The sequence below is a fragment of the Hyaena hyaena genome, unplaced genomic scaffold (genome assembly GCF_003009895.1).
Source record: "Hyaena hyaena isolate Hyena2069 unplaced genomic scaffold, ASM300989v1 scaffold_3, whole genome shotgun sequence".
NCBI classification, from domain to species: Eukaryota; Metazoa; Chordata; class Mammalia; order Carnivora; family Hyaenidae; genus Hyaena; species Hyaena hyaena.
The window spans coordinates 5,572,449-5,597,767 of NW_024080635.1; the positions used below are offsets into that span (position 1 = coordinate 5,572,449).

General features: G+C 42.5%; 1 protein-coding gene across 1 annotated transcript; it reads right to left on the reverse strand.

Moving 5' to 3' along the window:
- On the reverse strand, positions 1-23,769 carry FAM76A (family with sequence similarity 76 member A). The gene is made up of 9 exons (XM_039233335.1): positions 23,597-23,769; positions 22,265-22,329; positions 18,419-18,473; positions 17,529-17,681; positions 14,642-14,799; positions 10,101-10,187; positions 4,376-4,511; positions 1,557-1,658; positions 1-816 (listed from the first exon to the last, which is right to left on the reverse strand). Exons 1-9 carry the CDS (start codon positions 23,675-23,677, stop codon positions 730-732), a joined length of 924 nt encoding a protein of 307 aa, XP_039089266.1. The 5' UTR covers positions 23,678-23,769; the 3' UTR covers positions 1-729.
- Positions 23,770-25,319: the final 1,550 nt, after the last annotated feature.

Here is a 25,319-nt window from a genome sequence, read left to right on the forward strand (position 1 = left end):
TAACCAGAAAAGGTCTTATTCCTTTACTAAAAGGTAGAGAGTAGGGTTTTTTTTTCTTTAAAGAGGCATCACTTTTACAAGAACAAGAAGCTAGGCTACCATTATTCCTTTATCAAGAAAAAGTTTCTTTTTTTAAAAAATAAATAAAACTCTGGCTATACATAGTACAAAGTTCATACATAATATACCTGGAAAAAAACCCAAGAGTATACCCTGAAGCAAAAGGTTTACTGGAGAGAGAAAGCCTCTTCCATTGTACCAAGTCTTAAGGTGGCAGTTTTCAAAGTTCAGAGGGTGGCAGTGATATGTATGTAATTAATGCCAAACTGTTTGCTCATGGGTACGGCAGGATGCGATGAACCAGAAACAAATAAACAAACAAACACCATTCTGCACTTAACACTAAACAGTGACTCACTCATACACACGCACACACGCACGCACACAGAGAGTAGTACCAAAAGAAAGAGAGGCAGGGAGGAGTAGTCAGGGCGGGGTTGGGGGGAGTGAGAGTATAAGACAAGAGCTTGGAACCCCAAACACCCAAGCATGCAGTCATGACACGGCATAAACCAGGTGTTTCCACTCAGCCCGCTGCAATTCCACAAAGAAGGAACTGTAATAAAATAGAGATTTCTTAAGAAAGCTTGCAATTCACAGAGAACAGCCAGGTCACCAACCCTAACCCAGGAACCCCTCTGCTGTTGGCTGGAGCCTCCTGATGGTCTTTCACGGAGAGGTTATAGCTCCTGACTTCTCAGACTTCTTGCTCTTGGACAAGGCAGCTGCCTGCTTCAGGAGCTCTCGGTTTTTGGCCTGAACAAAAAAATCAGTGTAAGAAGGATATTTTAACAGGACAGAACACGCTTTTTAATGCAGATGTTAAGGCAGATGATGTAAAAGGTCGGGAAGAGAACAAATTCTAAAGGCAGAAAACAACAGAAAGCCCCAGGGCTTGGTTCATGGGAAGAAAGTATTTGCTGGAGGTTAATCAGCTCACTGCAATCTCCTGGGATCCACTGTTACAAAAGGGTGCTTTATGCAACACAAACAAACGGTGGAGTGCCTTCATGTGCTGGATAAACAGAATTTATAATCCAGACATCTGGAATCACATCTGGCTTATCCAAAAATCAAAACACACATTTATGAATTCCAGTTTCTGAGGGAAAAAGATCAGAGCACACCCAACAATGAAAGAGTAAAAGACAGCTATAAGGTAGATTAAATACGATTTTGTCAATACTTTGAGAACAAAAAAAATCTAAGAGATAAATCACTTAAAATATAATCAGCTAAATACACCAGGGCTATCACATAAAAGACAAGCAAACGGGGCACCTGGGTGGCTCAGTTGGTTAAACATCCAACTTTGATTCAAGTCATGATTTCGTGGTTCGTGAGTTCAAGCCCCGTGTCGGGCTCTGTGCTGACAGCTCGGAGCCTGGAGCCTGCTTCAGATGCTGTGTATCCCTCTCTCTCTGCCCCTCCCCTGCTCATGCTCTTGCTCTCTCAAAAATAAACAAACATTAAAACAAACAAATAAGCAGACTCACCTGTAATTGCTCTGTGACCTCTTTGTGGGTCTTCTCCATCTGGTTCATTTTGGCTCTCATCTGAGATTCTTGGTACTGAAAATCAGCCTTCAACTCTGTGATCTGAGGGGGGAGAAAAGGCAGACTGACTGAAGAAATCTCTGTGCAGTGCAATGATTAATGTTCTGGCAGCAAAGGGCTAAATGGCTTCTCGAATTAATGAAATCCAGGGCTCTTCGGAAGAGCCATAACAAAACCAAAGCCAGGGAATTCTGTATCCTATTTATCCTAAAGATTTCTTGAAAATCACACAAAATCCTGACATAGCCATTTCTGATACCACGTCATTGACAGGTTTTAAAGATTTTATGCATTTATTAATACATGCCAATAATCCTCCAAATAAATCAGTGATTATAATACAATATGAGTGACTGAGAGAAGCCAGGAGAATAACAGCTATTGCCATTTACTAATTTTTTAACCCTGTTCCAGGTAAACTGTTTGGTATTTTATTTGTACACACACACACACAATTTTTTTTCTTTTCTTTTCTTTTTTTTTTTCTAGTAATCTCTACACCCAAGATGGGGCTTTAACTCACAACCCCGAGATCAAGAGTTGCATGCTCTTCCGAGTCAGCCAGGCGCCCCCTAACTGTTTGATTATACTATTTCATTCAACCTATGATAAGCCTGTGGGGGGCAATATTATTTTTCCCATTTTATAGATGGAAAAACCATGGCTTAGAAAGGGTTAAATAACATGGCCATGATCATACATGTTAGCAAGAGCCAGAGCTAGAATTCAAACCTCAGGCCTTCTTCTATTGACTGTGCTATTCAAGGAATAGGGAGGAGATATCTAAGTCAGGGATATGATGTGTGAGCTGAGCGTCGAGGGACATGAACTACAGTTGGGACACAAGGTACAGACAAGGACATCCAGGCACAGGAAACTGTACGGGCACAGCCAGAGAGTGCAAGGTAACTGACAGCCTGCTAGAATGACTGAAGAGCAGGGAGAGTGGTAGGAGATGATGCTACAGATAGGCAGGTATGTTGTAGAAGGGCCTGTGTTCCAAGCCAAGGAGTGTGACCTTGATCTTGAAAGTGATGAGAAACAATCTACTATTTGTCTTTGATCCTTTTAAAACCCTAACTTTGCAAAGCAGTGGAAACAAGTATTCACTTTGTCTCTCTTTTGTAAAAACGCTTTTATTATGTGCCATCCTGATGTAGTCTATAAAGAAAATATACTTGAGTCTGTTTTCATAAGACAGTCCTGTTGGAAAGTGCAGAGTATACTGGTCTCGAACTTCCCATAAATCTCCACCTTACTGGCAGAAGAAAGCATAGCCTAGTAGAAAGAATGGTAGAGTCAGAAAGACTTGTCATTTACTTTACTAACTGTGTGATTTGGTATGTCATTTAACATCTTTAGGTCTGTTTCTTCACCTACAAAATGGAAGTTGAAATTAGATGGAAAGAATGCATGTAAATATTTTAACAATATATATGCCTTTGTCAGCCATTCAGAATGAGTCCTAGCACTCCAAACTTGACATAAGAAAACATACAGCCTCAAGGAAAAAAACAAAACTAAGAGAAGGATTGGAACCCTAAGAGGAAAAAAATTGGGAGGATACTCTTCATCTACAAAATGATGACAAAAGTAATTTCTATCTTAAAGGGCTGTTATGAGGATAAATGGATTAATACACAGAGAGCACTCAGAATAGAATCCAGCACAGACTTAAGTATCCAACAGAAGTTAGTTATTATTGTTATTAATAGATTAAGACAAAAAAAAGATACTCTTTAGGAACCTAAAAATAAGAGGGGCACCTGGCTGGCTCGGCTGGGTGTCCAACTCTTGCTTTTGGCTCAGGCAATGACCCCAGGGTTATGGGATCAAGCCCAATCTTGGGCTCCACACTGAGCATGGAACCTGCTTGGGATTCATTCTGTCTCTCTTTTCCCTCCTCCCTCCCTCTGCTCCTCTCCCCTGCTCTCTATGTCTGTCTTCTCTCTCTAAAAACAAAAAGAAAAAAAGAAAAAGAACCTAAAAATAAGAGAAATAGACCTGAATCAGAGGAAGAATGTAAAAAGTTCCCTAAAGGAGGGAGGATGGCTGTTAGACCAGAGTAAGACTTAATTGAGGATGTTAATGTGTTTAAAGAATGGGTCACTCAGGGACTTGTCAGTAACGGAAGCAAAGTGATGTAAGAGTCACAGAGGAAGGCCTACCTGACCACTGTCCAGGAAGCAGGGTGACCTGGCCCACATATTTTGAGTATTACTGTCCCACGGACATGGCCATCCCAATAATAGAGATGGAGGGATCAGGTTCTCTTAGCCTGAGAGCATTAAATATTCCAATTATATAACCATGTCCTCTGGTCCCAACTCCGTGCTCATTCGGCACCTTCTGATCACAACTTTCCAAGGTAGCTCGTGCTGAGAAGCGCAGCAGTCAGTTACGCCCTACTGTGACTTAAGGGGAGCACTGCAGTTTTATACATCACCTCTGTAAGCCTGGTAAACGCAAGTCCTCCCTGAGAAGTGAAGCTCCCTCCAAATGCTGAGAAAAAGCAACTTTCTAAACGCACCTGAGCGAGGTAGAGTGAGGATTCTCTCTCGAGGTAATACCAGATCATGAGTCATCTTAGCAGACAGGAAGGCTGTCCCACGATACCCCAACCTTGACACTGGATCTCTCAAAGCATCCATGGTCAGTACCACATAAATATCTGTTAAATAGAGTCAGCACCATGCCCTGTGGTACCACATGCTTACCCCTGCAACATTCTGGTCTGACAGGCATTAACAGAACTGTACCTTCTTCTCTTTCTCTAAGATCATTTGATCCTTCTGATGCAGCATCTTCTTCAGAGTGGCCACTTCTTCCTTCAGTTGGGCAATGATGACAAAGTGGTCAGTGCCTGGTGAGTCCAGGGCCAGGTCTGGGGAAAAGCTGAGTAGAACAATAGAGGGGGAAAAAATCACAACTTGGAGGGATAAACCTTTTTCTACTTGAGGACACACCAGAGGCCACCTGAGTATAAGCCCCAGAGTAAGGGCAACTACTTGAGTTCCCAGCAGTGAGTACAGTGCCCCACACATGCTGGACTCAGTAACATTTGCTAAACTGCACAGGTAAGGAGATCATCAGATCGTGGTTCTTTATTTCCTGCTCCAAAGCACTGTGTATGGTGCAGCTGTTAAGAAGCTGCTGCATCCCATCCCAGGCGCAGTCAGTCCCTTTTAAAACTTAGAAAAAGATCAAAGGAGTAGGAAGGAAACTGACTTCCCCTACACTGCCACTGGCCTGTTGACTACCACTTCGAATATCAAGAATTCAGTGATAATCAGGAAAGAAACAGGCAGCAACCCCCAGGGTCACACCATAACCTGGGGTTTCAACGAATTCTTCTCAGTAACAGTAGCTGAGCACTTCCTTTTGCTACAGTGCCAGGTGAGCTCTGTCTTTGTTGGAGAGTCTTGTAACCGGGCCCAGTCCCAGGGAACCTGTGAGCCATGGAAGTTGCGTGTATAATTCGTGTCTGCGTAACAATGGGTGGTTTCTAGTGTGAGGATCCATAGTTTTCCCCGGTTGGTCAGAGATGTCTTAGACCCAAATCAAGTTAAGAAATCCCTGCCATGAGAGTCAAGTCCTGCCCTTCTCTAGAGACTTTCCAAAGAAACCTCCTTACCCTTCCCAGGACAACCTTTAAAGTAAAGCACAGCATAACACCCTCAAGGTCCATCCATGTTGCTACACATGGCCAGATTTCATTGTTTCTCATTGCCATGTAGTATTCCATGGTATAGATAAACGAAATAAGTCAGGCAGAGAAGGACAAATATCATATGTTTGCACGGATAGGAGGATTAGGAGGAACTTGACGGAGGAACAAGCGGGAGAAGAAGGGCGGAAATGGTGGGGGAAAGGGAGAGAGGCAAACCATGAGAGACTCTTGAATGCTGACAAAAACTGAGGACTGATGGATGTGGGGGGGAGGGGGGGATGGGCATGGAGGAGGGCACTTTGGGGATGAGCACTGAGTGTTATGTAGAAACTAATTTGACAATAAGCTATTTGTAAAAAAAAAAAAATAAATAAAGTAAAGCACAAACCTGTTTTTCCTAAGCAGTCACTGGCATATTGGTTCGCGACTCCCTAGATCAATATGGCAACAGCTTTAGTTCATCTTGAACTATAGCTAATAACCAGACCAGCATTTCTCTACATGGATAGACACTCCAAATAGCAAGTGGAATCACTGGACAGCCTCATAGCTACCAAGTCACAACATTTCTATGGCTAGAAGACACGGTCCATTGATAAGAATATTCTCTCTTGGTCGACATGAGGCATATAAGAAGAATGTCAGAAGAATGGACCAATGCTTTCATAACTGACGAATATGCAGAATTACTGGGTGACAAAAAGTAAAAGCAATATATTAAAACAAGGTATGCAGGAGAAAATGCTGAAAGGACCCCATCAAAGCCTATACCAGTTTTAACCTCTGAGGGACTGTCATCCCTCAATCCAAAAGAATTTCTTTAAACCCATAACTAGAGTAACAAATGAAACAGTGTAATAGGCTAGTATAAACCCTGAGCTCCCCAGAGCTTCTAATGCTATGCTCCACCTGTTTCTCAAGAGAGGATTGTTCCATACCAGTACATTGACAACAAAACCAGTCATTTCTGTCCTGTTAGGGCCTGACTTTTCTAACTCTCTAAATTCTGACTAATAAGAATCACTGGAAATCAAATGAAAACAGATGGTTAGGTTAGCAAGGCAGAAAATCAGATCCAGTCTCTTTCCACATATCTCCAATGAAAGGGTAAAGCCACAAAAGTAAGTTTAATCTTTCAGGAATATTTCAAATGTAGAATAAAATAAAACTATGAGGAGGGGCACCTGGCTGGCTGGCTGAATTGGTGGAGCATGTGACCCTTGTTCTCGGGGTTGTAAATTTGTGCCCACATTGGGTGTAGAGATTACTTAAAAAATAAAATCTTAAAAAAACCCTATGAATAAAGGAAAGAAATGTCCTTTAGAAACAACCAACAAGGTATACCTGGGGATACCCACTGTTGAGAGTGTTTTTTAATTGCCAGTGGAATCAACAAAAAGTAGCTGGTGCATTTTCTCAGGGAAGAAAAGCTAGAAATGAACTCAGATCTTTCTCAATTTGAAAAGTTCTTGCTATGAACCACCTGGGTAACTCAGTCAGTTAAGTATCTGACTCTTGATCCTGTCTCAGGTCAAGGTCTTCGAGTTAGAGGGGAACCTGGGTGGCTCAGTCAGTTAAGCATCTGACTGTGACTCAGGTCATGATCTCACGGTTTGTGGGTTCAAGTCCCATGTCAGGCTCTGTGCCTACAGCTCAGATCCTGGAGCCTGTTTCAGATTCTGTGTGTATGTGTCTCTCTCTCTGCCCCTCCCCTGCTTCTTCCCTGCCTCTGTCCTTCAAAAATAAACATTAAAGGGGCGCCTGGGTGGCTCAGTCAGTTAAGCATCCAACTTCGGCTCAGGTCATGATCTCACAGTTCATGGGTTCGAGCACCGCGTCAGGCTCTGTGCTGACAGCTCAGAGCCTGGAGCCTGCTTCTAATTCTGTGTCTCCCTCTCTCTGACCCTCCCCTGCTCACGCTGCCTCTCTCTCTCTGAGGTAAATCAAACATTAAAAAATAAATAAATAAACATTAAATTTTTTTTTTTTTTAAATCTTACAATTTGTGAGATAGAGCCCTATGTCAGGGTCTGCACTGACAGTGTGGAGCCTGCTTGGGATTCTCTCTCTGTCTCTCTCTCTCTCTGCCTCCCCGCATATGCGCACTCTCTCTCTCAAAACAAATACATAAACTTAAAAAAAGTTTTTGCTACAATTTCAGCAAACTAGAAAATATGAGAATGAGGCTGTGAATTTTGTGGGATCCTAAAAAAAAAAAAAAGACCTAGGCATTTAAAGTTTTTTTTTTTCAGTTTATATATTTATTTTGAGAGAGAAAGCATGCGCCCACACAAGTGGGGGAGGGACAGAGAGGCAGGTAAAGAGAGCAAATCCCAAGCAGACTCCACACTGTCAGCACAGAGCACAATGTGGGTCTCAAATCCATGAGCTGTGAGATCATGACCTGAGCCAAAGTCAGCCGCTTAACCGACTGACCCACTCAGGTGCCCCCAGAGGCATTTTAGAAGTATAAAACTATTTGAGAAAAGGTTTCATAAAAAACCTAAAGAGATGCATTCTCTCCGTACAATATGGAAGGCTAACGGAGAAAGATAAAGAGGAGTAAAAAATCAAATATGCCTCAACGTTTAAAAACTAAGAGTGGAGAATGCGGTAGAAATGAAAGGAAAATGGAAGGCTGTTAGAGAGCAGCATGCAGAAGAGGAAACGATGAAAACACAGGAGCTTATAGAGATATTTTCAAAGTGGGGCCAGGAAAGGGGGCTGCGATCAACTGAAAGCTGAGAGGCAGCTACAATAGATAGTTCAGAAACAAGACTGGTAACCTTTAGTACAGAACTGAATTCAAGATAGATATTCAGTGGGAAAAAAAAAAAGAAATGGACAAAAGGGCCATCAAAAAAAGTTGGTCAGAATGTTTTCAAAGTGAGGGAAAAGGAAGAAAAAACTCCACAAAAGTAAAAAGAAAATGGAAAATGTAATTTAACTTCTGCTATGAACTTTTAAAAGAAATACAAACAAGCGGAATCGATAGTTAAGACTGCTAATGCAGGAACATTCAAATGGAACTGGTATGTGTATGAAAATAATTTTTGTAGAAGCAGAAAAGTTTTCCAAATTTTCAAGTTATTAGGGTAAGTTATTTTAACAACTGGTATCTACATTTCAAGAAAAAAAAAAAGATCTTTTAGATGTTTTCCAGATGAGACTGTTAAAGACCATGTTAAGGATCAGCATTTCCTACTTGAGGAAAACAATCATTGCTGGTGACTGGATGCAAAAAACTACTCCCAACAGGGGCACCTGGGTGGTTCAGCTGGGTAAGCATCTGGCTCTGGATTCCCAGGTCATGATTCCCAGTCGTGGGACTGAGCCCCGTGTCAGGCTCTGTGCTGACAGGGAGGAGCCTGCTTAGGATTCTCTCTCTCACTCTCTCTCTGCTCCTCCCCAACTCATGCTCTCTCTCCCAAAATAAACAAATAAATATTTTTTTAAAAATCACTCTGAACAGAAAACTTTAAAGTTTTTAGTTTTGTATGTCCAGAGCAATGGACAGCAAGAATAATGGCAGTATCTTAAGAACAAATAATCTGAAAGAAGGTAAGTTTTAAGGACTGGCTGGTTAAACTAAGTTTATGAATGAGCTTTTCCCAGGTCATTCAAATACAGGCTGGGTCATAAGCGAGCACAAAACAGAAACGAATCTGAAGACTGTGAGTCTTGGCTTGGACCTTTATAAAGGCAGGGAACTCAGAAAGGTTCACTCCTTGCCATGGTTTTTATAGGATCAGGCACGCTGGTAGGGGTGGTGGAGCAATCTTCACAATGGTCAGAGTATCTGCTCAAAGACCAGTGAACCCAATGATCTCTACGGTTCCTTCATCCATAATTTGAACATCTAAGTTAAACATTTCCAGAAGGCTCAATTTAAGAAGCATAAAATCAATGATACTAGTTGATAGAAGGTACCTTGTAGAATCTGAAATCAAGCTAATAAAAAAAGTAACAGGAAAGAAGAAACTCCATTGATGCTCTGTGCTCCCCTAAATGAAATTCGGCCCTAGTAAGCCTATATGCTAGCCTACTCCCATACCCACCACTGCCTGGGAGGGAGAATTGACACTGGGAGTTTTCAGAATGGAAAGGGTTCCAAGGATTTGGAGGAAGAGTATGTCAGTGTCTCACTTCAGGATGCCCGGGTCTGGAGAAACAGGAAAATGGTCGGCCCCAAGGCTCAGCCGGAAGCAGCCACTGCACCAACACAGACGGGGCACTCTGGATATTAAGACAAAGCACTGGCAAGAGGAAGCATCATTCAGATGGAAAGAGGAAAGCCAGGAATAAATACATGTGTTTAGACAGGCTTAAAATGAAGTAAAAATATTTAAGTGCATCCCATTCTCTGCTGATTCAGTATCTGCGGTAGGCTTTCTGCACACTACTTAGGAAGCATGAATTGGACTGAGAAGACTGTCTTAACTCCCAACTTGTCTCTACTCCACATCTCAGTACCAACTCTTGCCCCGCATGGAGGCCACAGGCACAGGACACAGTGAAAAGCACATAGCTCCTGACTTCCTAGAATTAGTGTGGGAGAGTTATATGTGGACTGCAGAATTCAGTTGCTATTAAGTCTGGTTACCTGTGATTGTCTTTTAACGAAAAGATTAGAGTTATAAACAAATAGCAGCACTGCTTATTCATAAGACATTAAGTGGCTAATGGAGTGACCCTCAGAGGCTCAGTAACAACCCTAGACTAGGTCCAAGGCACACCCTGGAATGTATTCCAGTCTCAGGAACCGTATATGCAGTCACTCAAATGGAAGCATGCCCACATACCAATTGGCTTACCTGTCTCCATTGGTCGTGATTGACTCAAACTTGGATTTTTTCTTTGGGATTTCATTTTGAATTGAAGATGTAGAAAGTGTTTTCTGGCTTTTAATGGCAAAAACAGAGAAACACACATTAGAAATCATAGATTTATAAAACATCACAACAAAAGTTTGCCAAACAGGACCAATGTAATATCACAACTCTTCCACGCGAGAGCTAATGATTCTTTATTATTAAATCCCAACAAGGTGTTGATTTCATAGATCCTGGATGCATGGGTAGCTCCCTTCCATAGGCTCCCAAAATTCTTAGCTTTAATTAAATATTACCTGCTTTATTGACAACTATGGGAACAGAGTCAATAAAATTTTAATAAGAAGTGGGGTGCCTGGGTGGCTCAGTCGTTTAAGTGTCAGACTTTAGCTCAGGTCATGATCTCATGGTTTGTGAGTTTGAGCCCCATGTTTCAACGTGTCTCCCTCTCTCTCTCTGCTCCTCCCCTGCTCATGCTCTGTCTCTCAAAAATAAACAAACATAAAAAACTTTTTTAAAATTTTTTAAAAAGAAGTAAAATCTACCTTACAATTTAAAAAGTACATTTAATGTTTCATTCGCATCTTCCAAGTCTGTGAGGTATATATGAGGCACTATTTCTACTCTGCAGAAACTCAGGCTCAAGTTTAACTGACCTACCCAAGGATATATAGCCAGTCAATAGTGAAGCTAGGACTAGATACCAGGTTGAACTCCGGGTCCAGTTCTTCTTCAGTACAGTTCTGTGAATCTACTGATATGTGAATCCCACAAATCACTAAAAATCAGCTACAGACTCAATGAGTTCACCCTCAAGTAAGACCCTTTCTTACCTGATCTCTTTAATATTTGATACCACTGCCATCCTTCCCCCCTTCCAACTTTATTGAGAAATAATTGACAAACCATATACACATAAGGTGTACAATGTATCAGTTTGATATAGATATGTTATGAAATGATCACCAAGATTAAGGTAATTAACACATCCATCACCTCACATAGCTAACTTTTTTTTTATGGCAAGGATGTTTAAAATCTACTCTCAGCAATTTTCAAGTATATAATATCATATTAAGAAGAGCCACTCTGCTGTATATCAGATCCTCAGAACTTACTCTTCTTATAACTGAAAGTTTATACCCTTTGACCTAAATCTCCTCATTTCCTCCTTCCCCAGCCCCTGACAACCACCATTCTAGTCTTTCTATGAAATTGGCTTTTTAAAAAGATTCCTCACCTGACGTGGGACTCAAACTTACAGACTGTGAGATCATGACCTGAGCTGAAGTCAGACACTTAACCAATTGAGCCACCAAGGCCCCCACTGAATCTGCCTCTTTGATCTCTGGTGCTATGGCCTCAGTTGAGATTCTGATATTAATATCTCTTATTGTGGTCTCTTATAAAACAGTTCTTAACTAGCCTCCAGTCTCTTTTTCTTCCAATGTTTTCTCCACAATAATCAGGGTAAATTTTTTTTTACTGGCTCCAGGGTCAGGTTCACACTCCTTAACATTTTCAGAATCCATTCCTCTCCCATTCCCTGACTCCCAAACATAAGCGTCAGCCACATAAAAGGACCTGCCAACTCCTCAGGGCCGTGTGGTCTCATGCCCTCTCTATTTCTCTGCACATGCTACCCCCTCAGCCTAGGAAGCTTCTGCCCATCCCCGATCTGATGATTCCAACTCATCCGAAAATCCAGCCCCAACCCCAGCTCTTCTCTGAGCCTCTCTTGCCTGGCCCCCCAAGGCAGTTAATTACTACTCCCTCTCATGTCTGCATCTTGATGTTTCTACTGTGGTGCTCATCGAATTATAATGCAATCATTTGATTACAGGTCTGTCTCCCTATCAGCCTATATACTCTTGGTGAGCAGCATGATTCTTTTATTCATCTCTGCCTTCCTAGCAGAGTCACTGGCCCATGAGAGTACTTAATAATGTTTGCTTAATGAACAAACAACATCATAATGGTAACAATAGCAAACAGTAACTAAAATATATTGAATGCTTCCTATATGCCAATTATAAAACAAATCACTATTCATGCACTATATAATTTATCTCCACAACTATTCCATGAGGTAATGTTATTATTTCCCTATTTTAAAGATGAACAAGCTTGCCCAAGATCCCACACAGAGAACCTGGCAGAGTCAGGATTCAATCCAAAGCCAGAACTCTTAACACCACTACAGATACTCTGAAAGGAAGCTTCAGACAACAGTGAAAGGCCATCTTTTTTGACTGGATCCCACCAGGACAAACCTAGAACACCTCTCAACCTCCTGGCCAACTATGCATTAAAAAAAAGCTGCAACCTTGAGAAAGTGACATGCCCAGTCTTCTAAGGAAAAAACTCACCCCAAGGGTGAGGAGAGTATTACAGTGAAAGCAGAACAAGTTCCACAAACTTTCCAGACACAAGACGAACCAACTCAGGAAATCCTAATACCTTACAGAAATCTCTCTGGCACTTGGAAGATACACGAACTGTGAAATGGGACAAAGGAGATTCCTTCTAAGGCTAGTAACGAGAGAGAAAAGAATAGGAAAATTTATATCAAATGGTGTCTTCCATGGCTAACTTATGTAATCCTTCTGACCAATCAGTACCTCCAGTCCTAGCTCATGCATCTTGGGGTTACCTGTTATAATGGCCGCCACCACCCAGTCGACTATACTGTTCCTTCTCTTGGTGGCTGGCACGGGAAGAGCTGCTCAGGTGTCTCCTCTGCTCTTTGGTCTTCTGAAGGACCCGTTTGTAGGACAACGTGCACAGCCAGCACAGCAGTTTCCCATCTACCTGAAAGACAAGGAGACAAAGATGAAGAAGAGAGAATGTAGTACACAGGTACTACAGACTACAGGTACCGGGAGCTCGGACCCCTGGGTTAAGTCCCAATTCGGCCATTTATGAGGTATGGGAACTTAGGCCGGTCCTCAACCTCAATTAAACCTCTCTATGTCTTTGTGAAGCAGCTACTGCCCCTCCCCCTGGAAAGGTGATGAAATTGATGCGTAAGAAGAGTAAGTAACTTGTCCAGGATTGTCCAGCTGGCCCAGGTCAGGGGGACTGCAAAGCTTATACTCCAGCTACCTCGTGACTCCTAATTCAGCTTCTCCAGTATCTTGATTCAGGGAAAAGGTGCTCAGGTTGGCAGGCAGGAGTATTCTGGTCACTGGAGAGTTATATCCACCCACTATAAACTAATGAATTTGTTCATAAGAGTCAGCTCTCATGAGCCTAAGCATCTCTGAAAAGTACTTCTGGACACCTCTGCAAAAGTTACTGTACTGCATTCCTTCATTAAAAAAATATTTACTGAAGAGAAGAGATTGATAGTTGCCAGAGGTGGGGCCTGGGGGGTAGGTGAAATGGGTGAAAGTAGTCAAAAGATATAAACTTCTAGTTAAAGAATAAAGTCATGGGGATGTAATGTACAGTATGGTGACTATAGTTAGTACCACTGTATTGCATATTTGAAAGTTGCTAAGAGAGTAGATCTTAAAAGTTCTCATCACAAGAAAAAAAAATCCTTAACTGTATGTGGTGATGGATATTTACTGGACTTAGTGTGGTGATCACTTTCCAGTATACACATATATCAAATCATTATGCTGCGCATATAAAATTGATATGTGTTGATTCTATCTCAATTTAAAATATATATAATCACTTCAGTTTTTAAAATTAATTCATTGGGGCGCCTGGGTGGCTTAGTCGGTTAGGCATCCGACTTTCGCTTAGGTCATGATCTTGTGGTTCGTGGGTTCGAGCCCCGCGTCGGACTCTGTGCTGACAGCTAGCTCAGAGCCTGGAGCCTGTTTCAGTCTGTGACTCCCTCTCTCTCTGACCCTCCCCTGCTCACGCTGTCTCTCTCTCCTAGAAATAAATAAAACATTAAAAAAAAATTTTTTTTAAATAAAATTAATTCATTAATTCTTTATTTATTTGANTTATTATTTCCCTATTTTAAAGATGAACAAGCTTGCCCAAGATCCCACACAGAGAACCTGGCAGAGTCAGGATTCAATCCAAAGCCAGAACTCTTAACACCACTACAGATACTCTGAAAGGAAGCTTCAGACAACAGTGAAAGGCCATCTTTTTTGACTGGATCCCACCAGGACAAACCTAGAACACCTCTCAACCTCCTGGCCAACTATGCATTAAAAAAAAGCTGCAACCTTGAGAAAGTGACATGCCCAGTCTTCTAAGGAAAAAACTCACCCCAAGGGTGAGGAGAGTATTACAGTGAAAGCAGAACAAGTTCCACAAACTTTCCAGACACAAGACGAACCAACTCAGGAAATCCTAATACCTTACAGAAATCTCTCTGGCACTTGGAAGATACACGAACTGTGAAATGGGACAAAGGAGATTCCTTCTAAGGCTAGTAACGAGAGAGAAAAGAATAGGAAAATTTATATCAAATGGTGTCTTCCATGGCTAACTTATGTAATCCTTCTGACCAATCAGTACCTCCAGTCCTAGCTCATGCATCTTGGGGTTACCTGTTATAATGGCCGCCACCACCCAGTCGACTATACTGTTCCTTCTCTTGGTGGCTGGCACGGGAAGAGCTGCTCAGGTGTCTCCTCTGCTCTTTGGTCTTCTGAAGGACCCGTTTGTAGGACAACGTGCACAGCCAGCACAGCAGTTTCCCATCTACCTGAAAGACAAGGAGACAAAGATGAAGAAGAGAGAATGTAGTACACAGGTACTACAGACTACAGGTACCGGGAGCTCGGACCCCTGGGTTAAGTCCCAATTCGGCCATTTATGAGGTATGGGAACTTAGGCCGGTCCTCAACCTCAATTAAACCTCTCTATGTCTTTGTGAAGCAGCTACTGCCCCTCCCCCTGGAAAGGTGATGAAATTGATGCGTAAGAAGAGTAAGTAACTTGTCCAGGATTGTCCAGCTGGCCCAGGTCAGGGGGACTGCAAAGCTTATACTCCAGCTACCTCGTGACTCCTAATTCAGCTTCTCCAGTATCTTGATTCAGGGAAAAGGTGCTCAGGTTGGCAGGCAGGAGTATTCTGGTCACTGGAGAGTTATATCCACCCACTATAAACTAATGAATTTGTTCATAAGAGTCAGCTCTCATGAGCCTAAGCATCTCTGAAAAGTACTTCTGGACACCTCTGCAAAAGTTACTGTACTGCATTCCTTCATTAAAAAAATATTTACTGAAGAGAAGAGATTGATAGTTGCCAGAGGTGGGGCCTGGGGGGTAGGTGAAATGGGTGAAAGTAGTCAAAAGATATAAACTTCTAGTTAAAGAATAAAGTCATGGGGATGTAATGTACAGTATGGTGACTATAGTTAGTACCACTGTATTGCATATTTGAAAGTTGCTAAGAGAGTAGATCTTAAAAGTTCTCATCACAAGAAAAAAAAATCCTTAACTGTATGTGGTGATGGATATTTACTGGACTTAGTGTGGTGATCACTTTCCAGTATACACATATATCAAATCATTATGCTGCGCATATAAAATTGATATGTGTTGATTCTATCTCAATTTAAAATATATATAATCACTTCAGTTTTTAAAATTAATTCATTGGGGCGCCTGGGTGGCTTAGTCGGTTAGGCATCCGACTTTCGCTTAGGTCATGATCTTGTGGTTCGTGGGTTCGAGCCCCGCGTCGGACTCTGTGCTGACAGCTAGCTCAGAGCCTGGAGCCTGTTTCAGTCTGTGACTCCCTCTCTCTCTGACCCTCCCCTGCTCACGCTGTCTCTCTCTCCTAGAAATAAATAAAACATTAAAAAAAAATTTTTTTTAAATAAAATTAATTCATTAATTCTTTATTTATTTGAGAGAGAGAGAGAGAGAGAGAGAGAGAGAGAGAGAGAATTCCACACAGGCTCCACACTGTCAGTCCAGAGCCCAAAGCAGGGCTCAAGCTCACCTGGCCATGGAGCTTGAACTCATGAACTATGAGATCATGAGATCATGACCTGAGCCAAAGTCAGATGCTTAACCAACTGAGTAACCCAGGTGCCCCACTTCACTCACTTTTTAAAAAGTAGAAAATGAGAAGCATAATTTTTCTCAATAAAAAACAGTAAGCTGGAGAGATATTTCAGATTAATATTTTGGCCGTGTCAGGTAAGACAACTAAAAGGGAGAGGAAATAGTTCTCAATAAAGCATGACTCTTATCAAAACAAGTAAACATATACATACGTGTGTGTGTGTGTGTGTGTGTGTGTATACATATATGTATGTGTATATATGTATGTTTGCTTGTTTTGGGCACTTCCTATGTTCCGGACCACTGGAAATGTGGCAGAGAACAAGATAGACAAAGAGCCTGTGTTCTAGTGAAGGTGGACAAACACATAAGCAAACAAACAAGATAATTTCTCACAACGTTACATGCTGTGAAGACAACAAAACAGGGGTGAGTGAGTTAATAAAAGGTCTCTGTGAGGAAGCAGCATCTGCGCATGAGGAATCAGCTAAGACTGAAAGGTGTTATCAGGCAAAATGACAGCCAGTGCACAGGTAGGAATGAAACCGGCACATGTGAAGGGCTGAAAGGTGGCCAGTGTGACTGAAACAAGGTGACGGGTGGGAGGTGTAATGTCAGGACAGACTGAGAGGCAGGTACAGGCCATGTAGGCCATGGAAGGTGTTTGAGTATTGGTCAAAGTGCAGCTGGAAGCCACTGGAGGGTTTTAAACAGAACAAATCTAAACCATTTTTATTCTACCAAGGTACCATCACTCTACATAGAGCTCTCCTCTATGTCATCTTGGGATGTTAACTTCAACAGATAGAAACACTTAAAAAAGAGTCAGATACGACTGTATCTTAAGTCACAATCTCTCCCTTCTTTACAGAGTTCTATAGAATTTTGCCAGTCATCACCTCACTTATACAGGGCACAGATCACTGTTAATTAAGATTCTCATGAAATACTAACTCATGCAATATTAGAACATAATGGTCTAGGGGGCACCTGGCTGGCTCAGCCAGAACATGGGACTCTTGAGCTCAGGGTCAGGAGGTTAAGCCCCACGTTGGGTTTATTTTTATTTAAAAAAAACATAAAAAAATGTATACACATATACATTTTTTTTTTAAAAGAATATAATGGTCCACATTTGGTCAATGAAGAAAACAAAGGCCGAAAAAATCTTCAGGGTCAAGAACAACTAGGACAGGAACTGAGAATTCATTTCTTTGTTGTATTTCTTTTTTTTTTTTTTTTTTAATTTAAGTCATTTCTACACCCAACATGGGGCCCAAATCCACAACCCCGAGATCCAGAGTCACATGCTCTATTGACTGAGCCAGCCAGCCACCCATTGTAATGTCTTTTTGACACAATTGACCAAACTTGATTTCTCAGAAAGAAAAAAAAGTCAACAGAAACACAGAGATTTACCTTCTTTCTATCATCCTTCCTGTCAAATGCACACTGCTGCTTACACTGTTCACATGAATAGGGTGGTCCGTACTTCTTCTCTGAATTTGTGCAGCGCTGGCATTTGTTGCCAATAAATGCTGCAATTATGTTGCAATACTGACAAGGTTTGGGCTTAAAAAGAGAGGGAAAAAAAAACCAGGGTCAGCTAAGTATATTATAAAATACCAGTGCATTTTTTAAAGCAATAATTCCTATAATACAGTTCGTCGGTATCGTAAAAATGTATTCCCCACTTCATAAATTCCCTCCTACGCTGATCAAATGAAGCCCAAGTCCTAACACTATGTAAAGCGTTTTTCTGCATAGGACGATTGATTTTAAAACAAATAAATTAACAAAAAGGAAAAGCCCATTAGTGTAGATGCTGGAACTTCTGCAAGAAATTCAATAGAAACAGCTCTTTGAAGAGACCAGTAAGTGCTTCCAAATTTCTGAAAAGGCCTCTCTGCCATTATCACTGTATAAACAGGCTGGGAGAATGCCTGAAAGGACACAGTATAGAACCCTAACACTGAGAGACCAAAAAAAAAAAAAAAAATCATCAAATGAACAGTCAACTGCTACTTAACACATAGTACGATTCGTCTTTCCCTTCCTCTTTCCATACTGGTTACTGAAGCTCTCAAGGAAAATTATAACGACAATCCTGCCATCATGGCTATAAACACAGAGCTTTTCAAGAAGTATTAACTAAGACTGAAAGCTCAAATGCTAGATAAACTTTTCTGAGAAGTATTTACACATAAGATGTTCTAATAAAAATATGGTAATTGTATTAACCATCCACAGAATGTAAGATTCCAAGAGACCCGGGTACTCACTGTTAGGTACAGAGAAACTCTACTTACCGTTCCATATAACTGCACATTCTGAGCACACTTCTTGCATATTGTATTGGTTTTACTGTTAGGAAAAAAGAAACAAGGTGCTTTTATAAGAAAAAGGTTGCTTCACTTACAATATCTGAAAAACGATTCATACCTAAGCCCACAGGGTTTGCTCATTGCTAAGTGTCAAGGCGATATTTGGTCTGGACACTTGGTTAACTGAAGGCTGGGTATTTGGCCAATAACTCTTTTATTTATTAATTATTGTATGGTTATTAATTTTATGAGCTCAGATAAAATGAGGTTTTGGTTAAAGTGGAGAGTGAGTTAATTCTGAGTATCACATTTCTAAGTATCACTAAACAAAGTTAACAAATGTGGACAGGACCCTCAAAAGAATATTATGTTAGACCAAAATGGACTAGCAGTAATTCTCAATTTAGATGAACATGTGAGAAACTTGAGATGAGGAATAAAGTATATGTGTTTGGGATACAAACTCAGAGATTCTATTCATGTTGACTTTACTCTGTCTACACCCTCCTCTGTAACTAAAAGCACATGAAAATCCGAGATGTGAGGAAATGGATGCTATAATCAAATATTTTGTCAATATTTCCAATTTCTCTAAGAACTAATCACGGACAAAAATAAAAGTGTCTTCTGTCTTGTGAAGGTCCAGAGACCTATATCATCTAAATAATCTGAACTGATAAACTGCCTTGGGGGGAAAAATCATCTTCAAATAAAGTCTAATTGTTCACAAAGGGAGGTACAAACAAATGCTTAATGTGCAAGAAGAGTTTAAACAATATTCTGGGGCTGAAAATAAAGTCACACAAAAATACAGTCTATTAGCTATTTTGTGATTATTTTTCCCATAAAGTCCTATAAAAGTGACCATAAAGTTAAAACAAAGAAAGACCTTAAAGTAGAAAACATTTAAATTAAAATGAAATATTCAAATAAAATATTTTCCAGGGCGATTTTCTGCCATTTTAAAGAGGCAGTACAAGATGTGAGGTGCACTGAAAGAAACCTCTAGAAAGAGGATTCACATCGGTGATTCTAGGATGTTGAGCATTTTTGTTTATATTTAGATTTATTACCAAAGAAGGAGGATTTATATGTCTCAATATATACAAATGTTCCTGACATCTTAGAAATAGAAAACATACAAAGAAAAGTTATTTTGGACCGCATGGGTGGCTCAGTCTGGCTCCTGATTTCGCAGTTTCTTGAGTTCGAACCCCATGTCGGGCTCTGCACACTGACTGAGCCAGAGCCTGCTTTGGATTCTCTCCCTCCCTCTCTTTGTCCTTCCTCAACTTGTTCTCTCTCTCTCAAAATAAATAAATAAGCTTAAAAAAGAAAAACTATTCCTATGATCCATCTTGAATCATTTTTTTTAAGATTTTCTTTTTCTTTTTTTTAAATTTTTAATGTTTTACTTATTTCTGAGAGAGAGAGAGAGACAGCGTAAGCAGGGGAGGGTCAGAGAGAGAGGGAGATACAGAATCTGAAGCAGCAGGCTCTGAGCTGTCAGCACCGAGTCCGAAGCGGGGCTCAAACCCACGAACCATGAGATCATGACCTGAGCCGAAGTCGGATACTTAACTGATTGAGTCACCTAGGAGCCCCTAAGATTTTATTTTTCTAAGTAATCTCTACACCCAATCTGGGACTCAAACTTACAACCCCGGGATCAAAAGTTGCATGCTCCAACAACTGCACCAGCCAGGTGCCTCCATCTTTAATCAATTTTTACGTACAGTGTAAATTAAGGGTCCAACTTCATATCTCACCCTACACCCAAAAATTAATTCAAGGTGGATCACAGATCCAAATATAAAAGCTAAAACATAAAGCTTCTAGATTATGTTTTATGTTTCCATTTCTATGAAGGGCTAAAACAGGTAAAACTGCTCTATGGTGGGGAAAAAAAATCAGCACAGTAGTTGTACGGGGGAAGCAAGAAGGGTAGAGACTGAGTGGGATGAAGGATGAGAGGACTCTCGGGGGTGATGGGAATGTTCTATATTTTGAAAGGGCTGATGGGGCGCCTGGGTGGCTCAGTTGGTTAAGCGTCCGACTTCAGCTCAGGTCTTGATCTTATGTCTCGTGGGTTCAAGCCCCACGTCGGGCTCTGTGCTGACAGCTAGCTCAGTGCCTGGAGCCTGTTTCAGATTCTGTATCTCCCTCTCTTTCTGACCCTCCCCGGCTCACGCTGTCTCTCTCTCTCTCTCTCAGAAATAAATAAAAAACATTAAAAAAAATCTTAAAAAAATAAAAAAGAAAGGGTTGAGGGTTACAGATATATGCTGTTTGCAAAACTCATCGAACGATGTACTTAAGATTTGAGCACTTCACTGTGCGGAAATTTTACCTCTAAAAAAATAAAGGACCGTAAACAAAATATCAAGCTTTGTTAACAAAATGCATGCTTAAGTGTTCAGGACCAAGTATACTGATGTCCACAACTTTAAAATGAATCGTAAATAAGATGGATTAACACCATCTTATAAGGGGCACCTGGGTGGTCCAATTGGTTGAGCACCCAACTCTTGATTTCAGCTCAGGTCACAAACCCAGGGTCTTGGGATCAAGCCGTGCATAGGGCTCCACACTGCACGTAGAGTCTACTTGGAATTCTCTCTCTCTCTCTTTCTCCCTCTGCCCTCCCCCCTGCTCACTCTCTCTCTCTAAAATTTAAAAAAAAAAAAATTGATGGATAGATGCAAGTACAATAAATGTAAACTGTAGAATTGAAGTGGTAGGTATGTGAGTGTTCACTGTTAAATTCTTTCAACTTTTTCTCGTTTGAAAACATCCATAATAAAATGTTGGGGAAAATGTTGTCCTAGAATTGAAATAAGGCTGATTAAAATTGGGTTTCCAGGTCTATGTGTGAGCTAGCAAATAGACCCCACCCTGCTTTAAGGAACTATGATCTACAGGTACAGTCCCACAGAACTTAACTATACCAATAAACGACTTTGCTGCTATTGAAAACCAACAAACTACTCTGCTGCTGTTAAAAAGTCTCCCGGGGCGCCTGGGTGGCTCAGTCGGTTGAGCATCTGACTTCAGCTCAGGTCATGATCTCACAGTTCGTGTGTTCGAGCCCCGCATCAGGCTCTGTGCTGACAGCCAGCTCAAAGCCTGGAGCCTGCTTAAGATTCTGTGTCTCCCTCTCTCTCTGACCTTCCCTGCTCATGCTGTCTCTCTCTCTCTCTCTCTCTCGGAAATAAATAAAACATTAAAAAACTTTGAAAAAAAAAAAAAAGTCTCCCAAAGATGTGTGCTCACTTACACCTAGATGTTTTTCACATTTTTAAAAATGAGATTTACATAAGGCAAGTAAATTTCAAATGTGGCTAAGGCTAACAAACCCTTTATCAGAATAGTCATATTTCCAAAAGTCTCTTCTTTTGGCTTAGAAATTCTTCAAGCTTTGAACGTAAGCATTCTGAAACATAAGGCTCATGTTTTACTGTTGTGGTTTCTTAGTGTCATAAAGATCATAACCACGATATAAAATGGTCAAGGATCTGAAAACTAACTCTAAAAATTTAAGCTAGGGGCACCTGTTTGGCTCAGTCAGTGGAGCGTGCGACTCAGTCTTGGGGTTGAGAGTTCGAGCCCCTGTTGGGTGTAGAGATTATTTTTAAAAAGTCATTAAAAAAAATTTAAGCAGTCAATGGATAACTAGGGAACAAGATGCTTTTTATATGCGTCAATGTGTTACAATAAAAAGCCCTGCAGAATCTGTGTATAATGCAATCAATTACAGATCTGTACACTGAAAAGCAACTAATTAAGAGGAAAAAGCCTATTAACATCTTTCATGGTCAACAGAAACTGTACCTCTCCTGCTGGTACTCAGTCCTACAGTAGGTGCACTTCACAACAGGGTGTGCAATCCGACATTCCTGAAATGAAATGAGGATATAATTTTAAAAGGCAGTCAGAAATGGAAATAGCCTTTAGTAGGAGGTAGAAGACCTGGGTACTATTTCCAGCATAGCCGCTGTGCTTGAGTGAGTCACTTGAACTTTCTGGGCCTTAGTTTTCTCTTCTGTAATATTGGCATCACTGCCCTGCATTGATGTGGAAGTTAAGAAAGAATTTACATGGAATTAGTCATAAATTGTAAGACAAAAGTATGCTTGAATAAGTCTCAGACTAGGAATCAGAAGCCCTGGATTCTAGTTCCTGTTCTGCCACTCCCACTGTTTGATTTTTGACCAGGTCCACTTGTGAAATGAAATGCTAAATTAAAATCGTTATTGCTGACCTATATGAAACTTCCTTAAAATCAGCATATATATTTCAAATGCATACATATTTTTATTTATATAAAGACCCTCCAAAAAAGGCACCCAAACATTTGAGTTCTCTCCTACCCGGTAGAGTGACAAAGTCATGGCCATTTGAGGCAACGGTGACATGAGTTACCCATACCAGAGACAAACTCTGGATTAGCTGAGAATATCTCAAATCACTCGCAGGACGGCTTCGTGACTTTTAACTGTCACCTCACAGCACTTCTATTAATTTAAATAGGCAAAGCAGGATGAAAGCAACTCAAATTAAAAAAAAAAAAAAAAAAAAGAACTTGGACCTTCAAGGGTAAAAACTGAATAGTAGCTGATTAGGACCAGGACTGAAGGTCACCAACTGTATGCCGAAAAATTATTTTACTTCGTGCGCTTAATTTTGGGGCTTTTCTATAAAGCCTCGCTACCTCCGTCTCTGAAACTGGCCGTAAAGTGCCCGTGAGGCGCCCGAGTTGGAGGCTCTCGTCCTAGGCAGCACCCAACTCTGGAGTTCAGTCCCAGGCGAGGCAAGGTCCCTCAGTGTGCAACCAGCGGCAGGGAAGCCAGCCCGGGAGGGAGGGATCTCGGTTCGGCTGGTCCGGGTCAAGCAGGGGACCCGCTGACCCCTCCCCAGACTTCACGGGGTCCGAGAACAATCCCTCGCGGTTGCTAAGCACCCGGACACGCCGCCCGCGGGGGCCGTCCGCCCGGGACTCCCCCACGTGCCCCGCTGGCCCCCAGCGGGGCGGGTGCGGCGCCTCAGCTAGGCGGGCCTGCCACGCCCTGCCCGGGGGACGCCGCCGGGCGGCCCCGCAGAACAGGGGGCTCCGGGCCGAGCCTCTAGCGTCCCAGTTCCCGGCCGCCGCCCCAGCCCGCGCACCTTGCACAGCTGCTGCCCCTGAGACAGCGCCTCGAAGGGGAAGCGCTGGTGGCACTTGGTGCAGGCGTAGAGCGCCGCCATGTCCGGCCCGGGCCGTGCTCAGCGCCCAACCGGCCGGCTCGCCGCTTTATCTGACAGTCTAAGGGACAAGCTGGCGGCGGCGGCAGCAAGCTGCGGGCTGCGGCAGGCGGGCGGGTCGGCGAGTGCGGGCGGCTCTGGGCGGGCACGGCGGCGCTGGTCGCCCGTTCACTGGTTTATTTCGACGTCCATCAAGCATGAAGGGGCGGAACACAGAGCTTGGGAAGATTCTGATTCGGTCTGAACTGGAGTACGCCACTTATGACGTGCGCGGCCTCGATTATGTAAAGCGCAGTCACGCGGGGGCGCCACTAGGAGGTACCTTCTCCCGCCCGGGACCTCGGAAGCGCCCAGACTCCTCCCACTTCGCTCTTTGTTCCCGCCCTCGCTCCGCCTCTCCCCTGCTGCGGCCGCAACGGCGCTTCTCGCGATACCTCCGCGGAGTTGTGATGTTTTGGTTTCCATGGAGCTGCCCTCTGGGAGCCGGGAGGGGTGCGGCTGCTCCAGGAGTTGCGCATTGTTGAACTAGAACTCGAGCACGATCCCGAGCCTCAGAAAGGTGGGGGGCTTGTGAGAGAACTCTACCATCATCAGGACAGGAGGGGCCCGCACTAGGGAGGGAGAAGAGGAAACCATGAGAACGTAAAAGGGGTGCCCTCTGAGATCCCTAAAAAGAGGGGGGAACTGTAGGATCGTTGACTTCCAGAGAGAAAGGGGGAAGCCCCAGAGAGAAGACGCCTGTGTTGAGAAAGAGGGATGCTAGAGTGATACCCGCCCCAGCACGAAGTAGAAGACTAAGGCGAGGCTCTTCCACCCCTGAGAGTTCTGCTCTGGTGGCCTCCCTCAAAGCGGGATGCAATTGGCCTGAGGCCTGCTTCGTACTTTGTGTTCCCAGTTGCACGCCCAGCTTCTCTTGCAGTCACCAGGGGTTTCATGGCTGCCCCTGCCTCCACCCCTACCCCAAGGCAAGCCACGCCCTCCTGGCTACTCTGCCTCTCTGAAGCTCTCAGCTTGGCACACATAGGGGCTGCCCAAGAAATTATGAGCTTCTTGTTCTTGAGACTTTGGCAAAGCTTCCTGCAGTGCTGACCTTTCCAAGTCCCTGCCTCGTAGATGCTTCTGGGCTTAGATTATTTTTGGTTCTGCCAACCACCTATGCAGTACTAATTGCACTTTTCCTTCAACGTGCATTTTTCTACAATTAAGGACGCACTTAACGGTTTCTAAATCCCTGTCCCGACAAAATTTACTGTCTCTGAAACTCAAATCCATCCCCTTTCTTGGGGGGGTGCCGAAAGATGCGTATTAATCAAAGATTTAGGCTCTGGGGTCAGAAAACTAAGGTTTAAAATCACTGTCCCACATTTACTAGTTATACAACCTTGGACTTAACCGCTGAATTTCTCAGAGCCTCACTTCCCTCAGTTGTACAACCAGATCATTGTGAGGATGAAAAACAGTACATGAAGGGTAATGGGAAACTACTTAATAACTATGGTGTGTTACTTTGGAGGGATGGAAACGTTTTGGAACTCAATAGAGAACAATGTTGGGGTACGGGAGAAGGTGAGGGGAGTCACCAGGGTAGAGAAGGCCAGGGAAAAATTTTCTGAGGAGGTGCCAAGATGTCAAGGTCAAGAAGAAC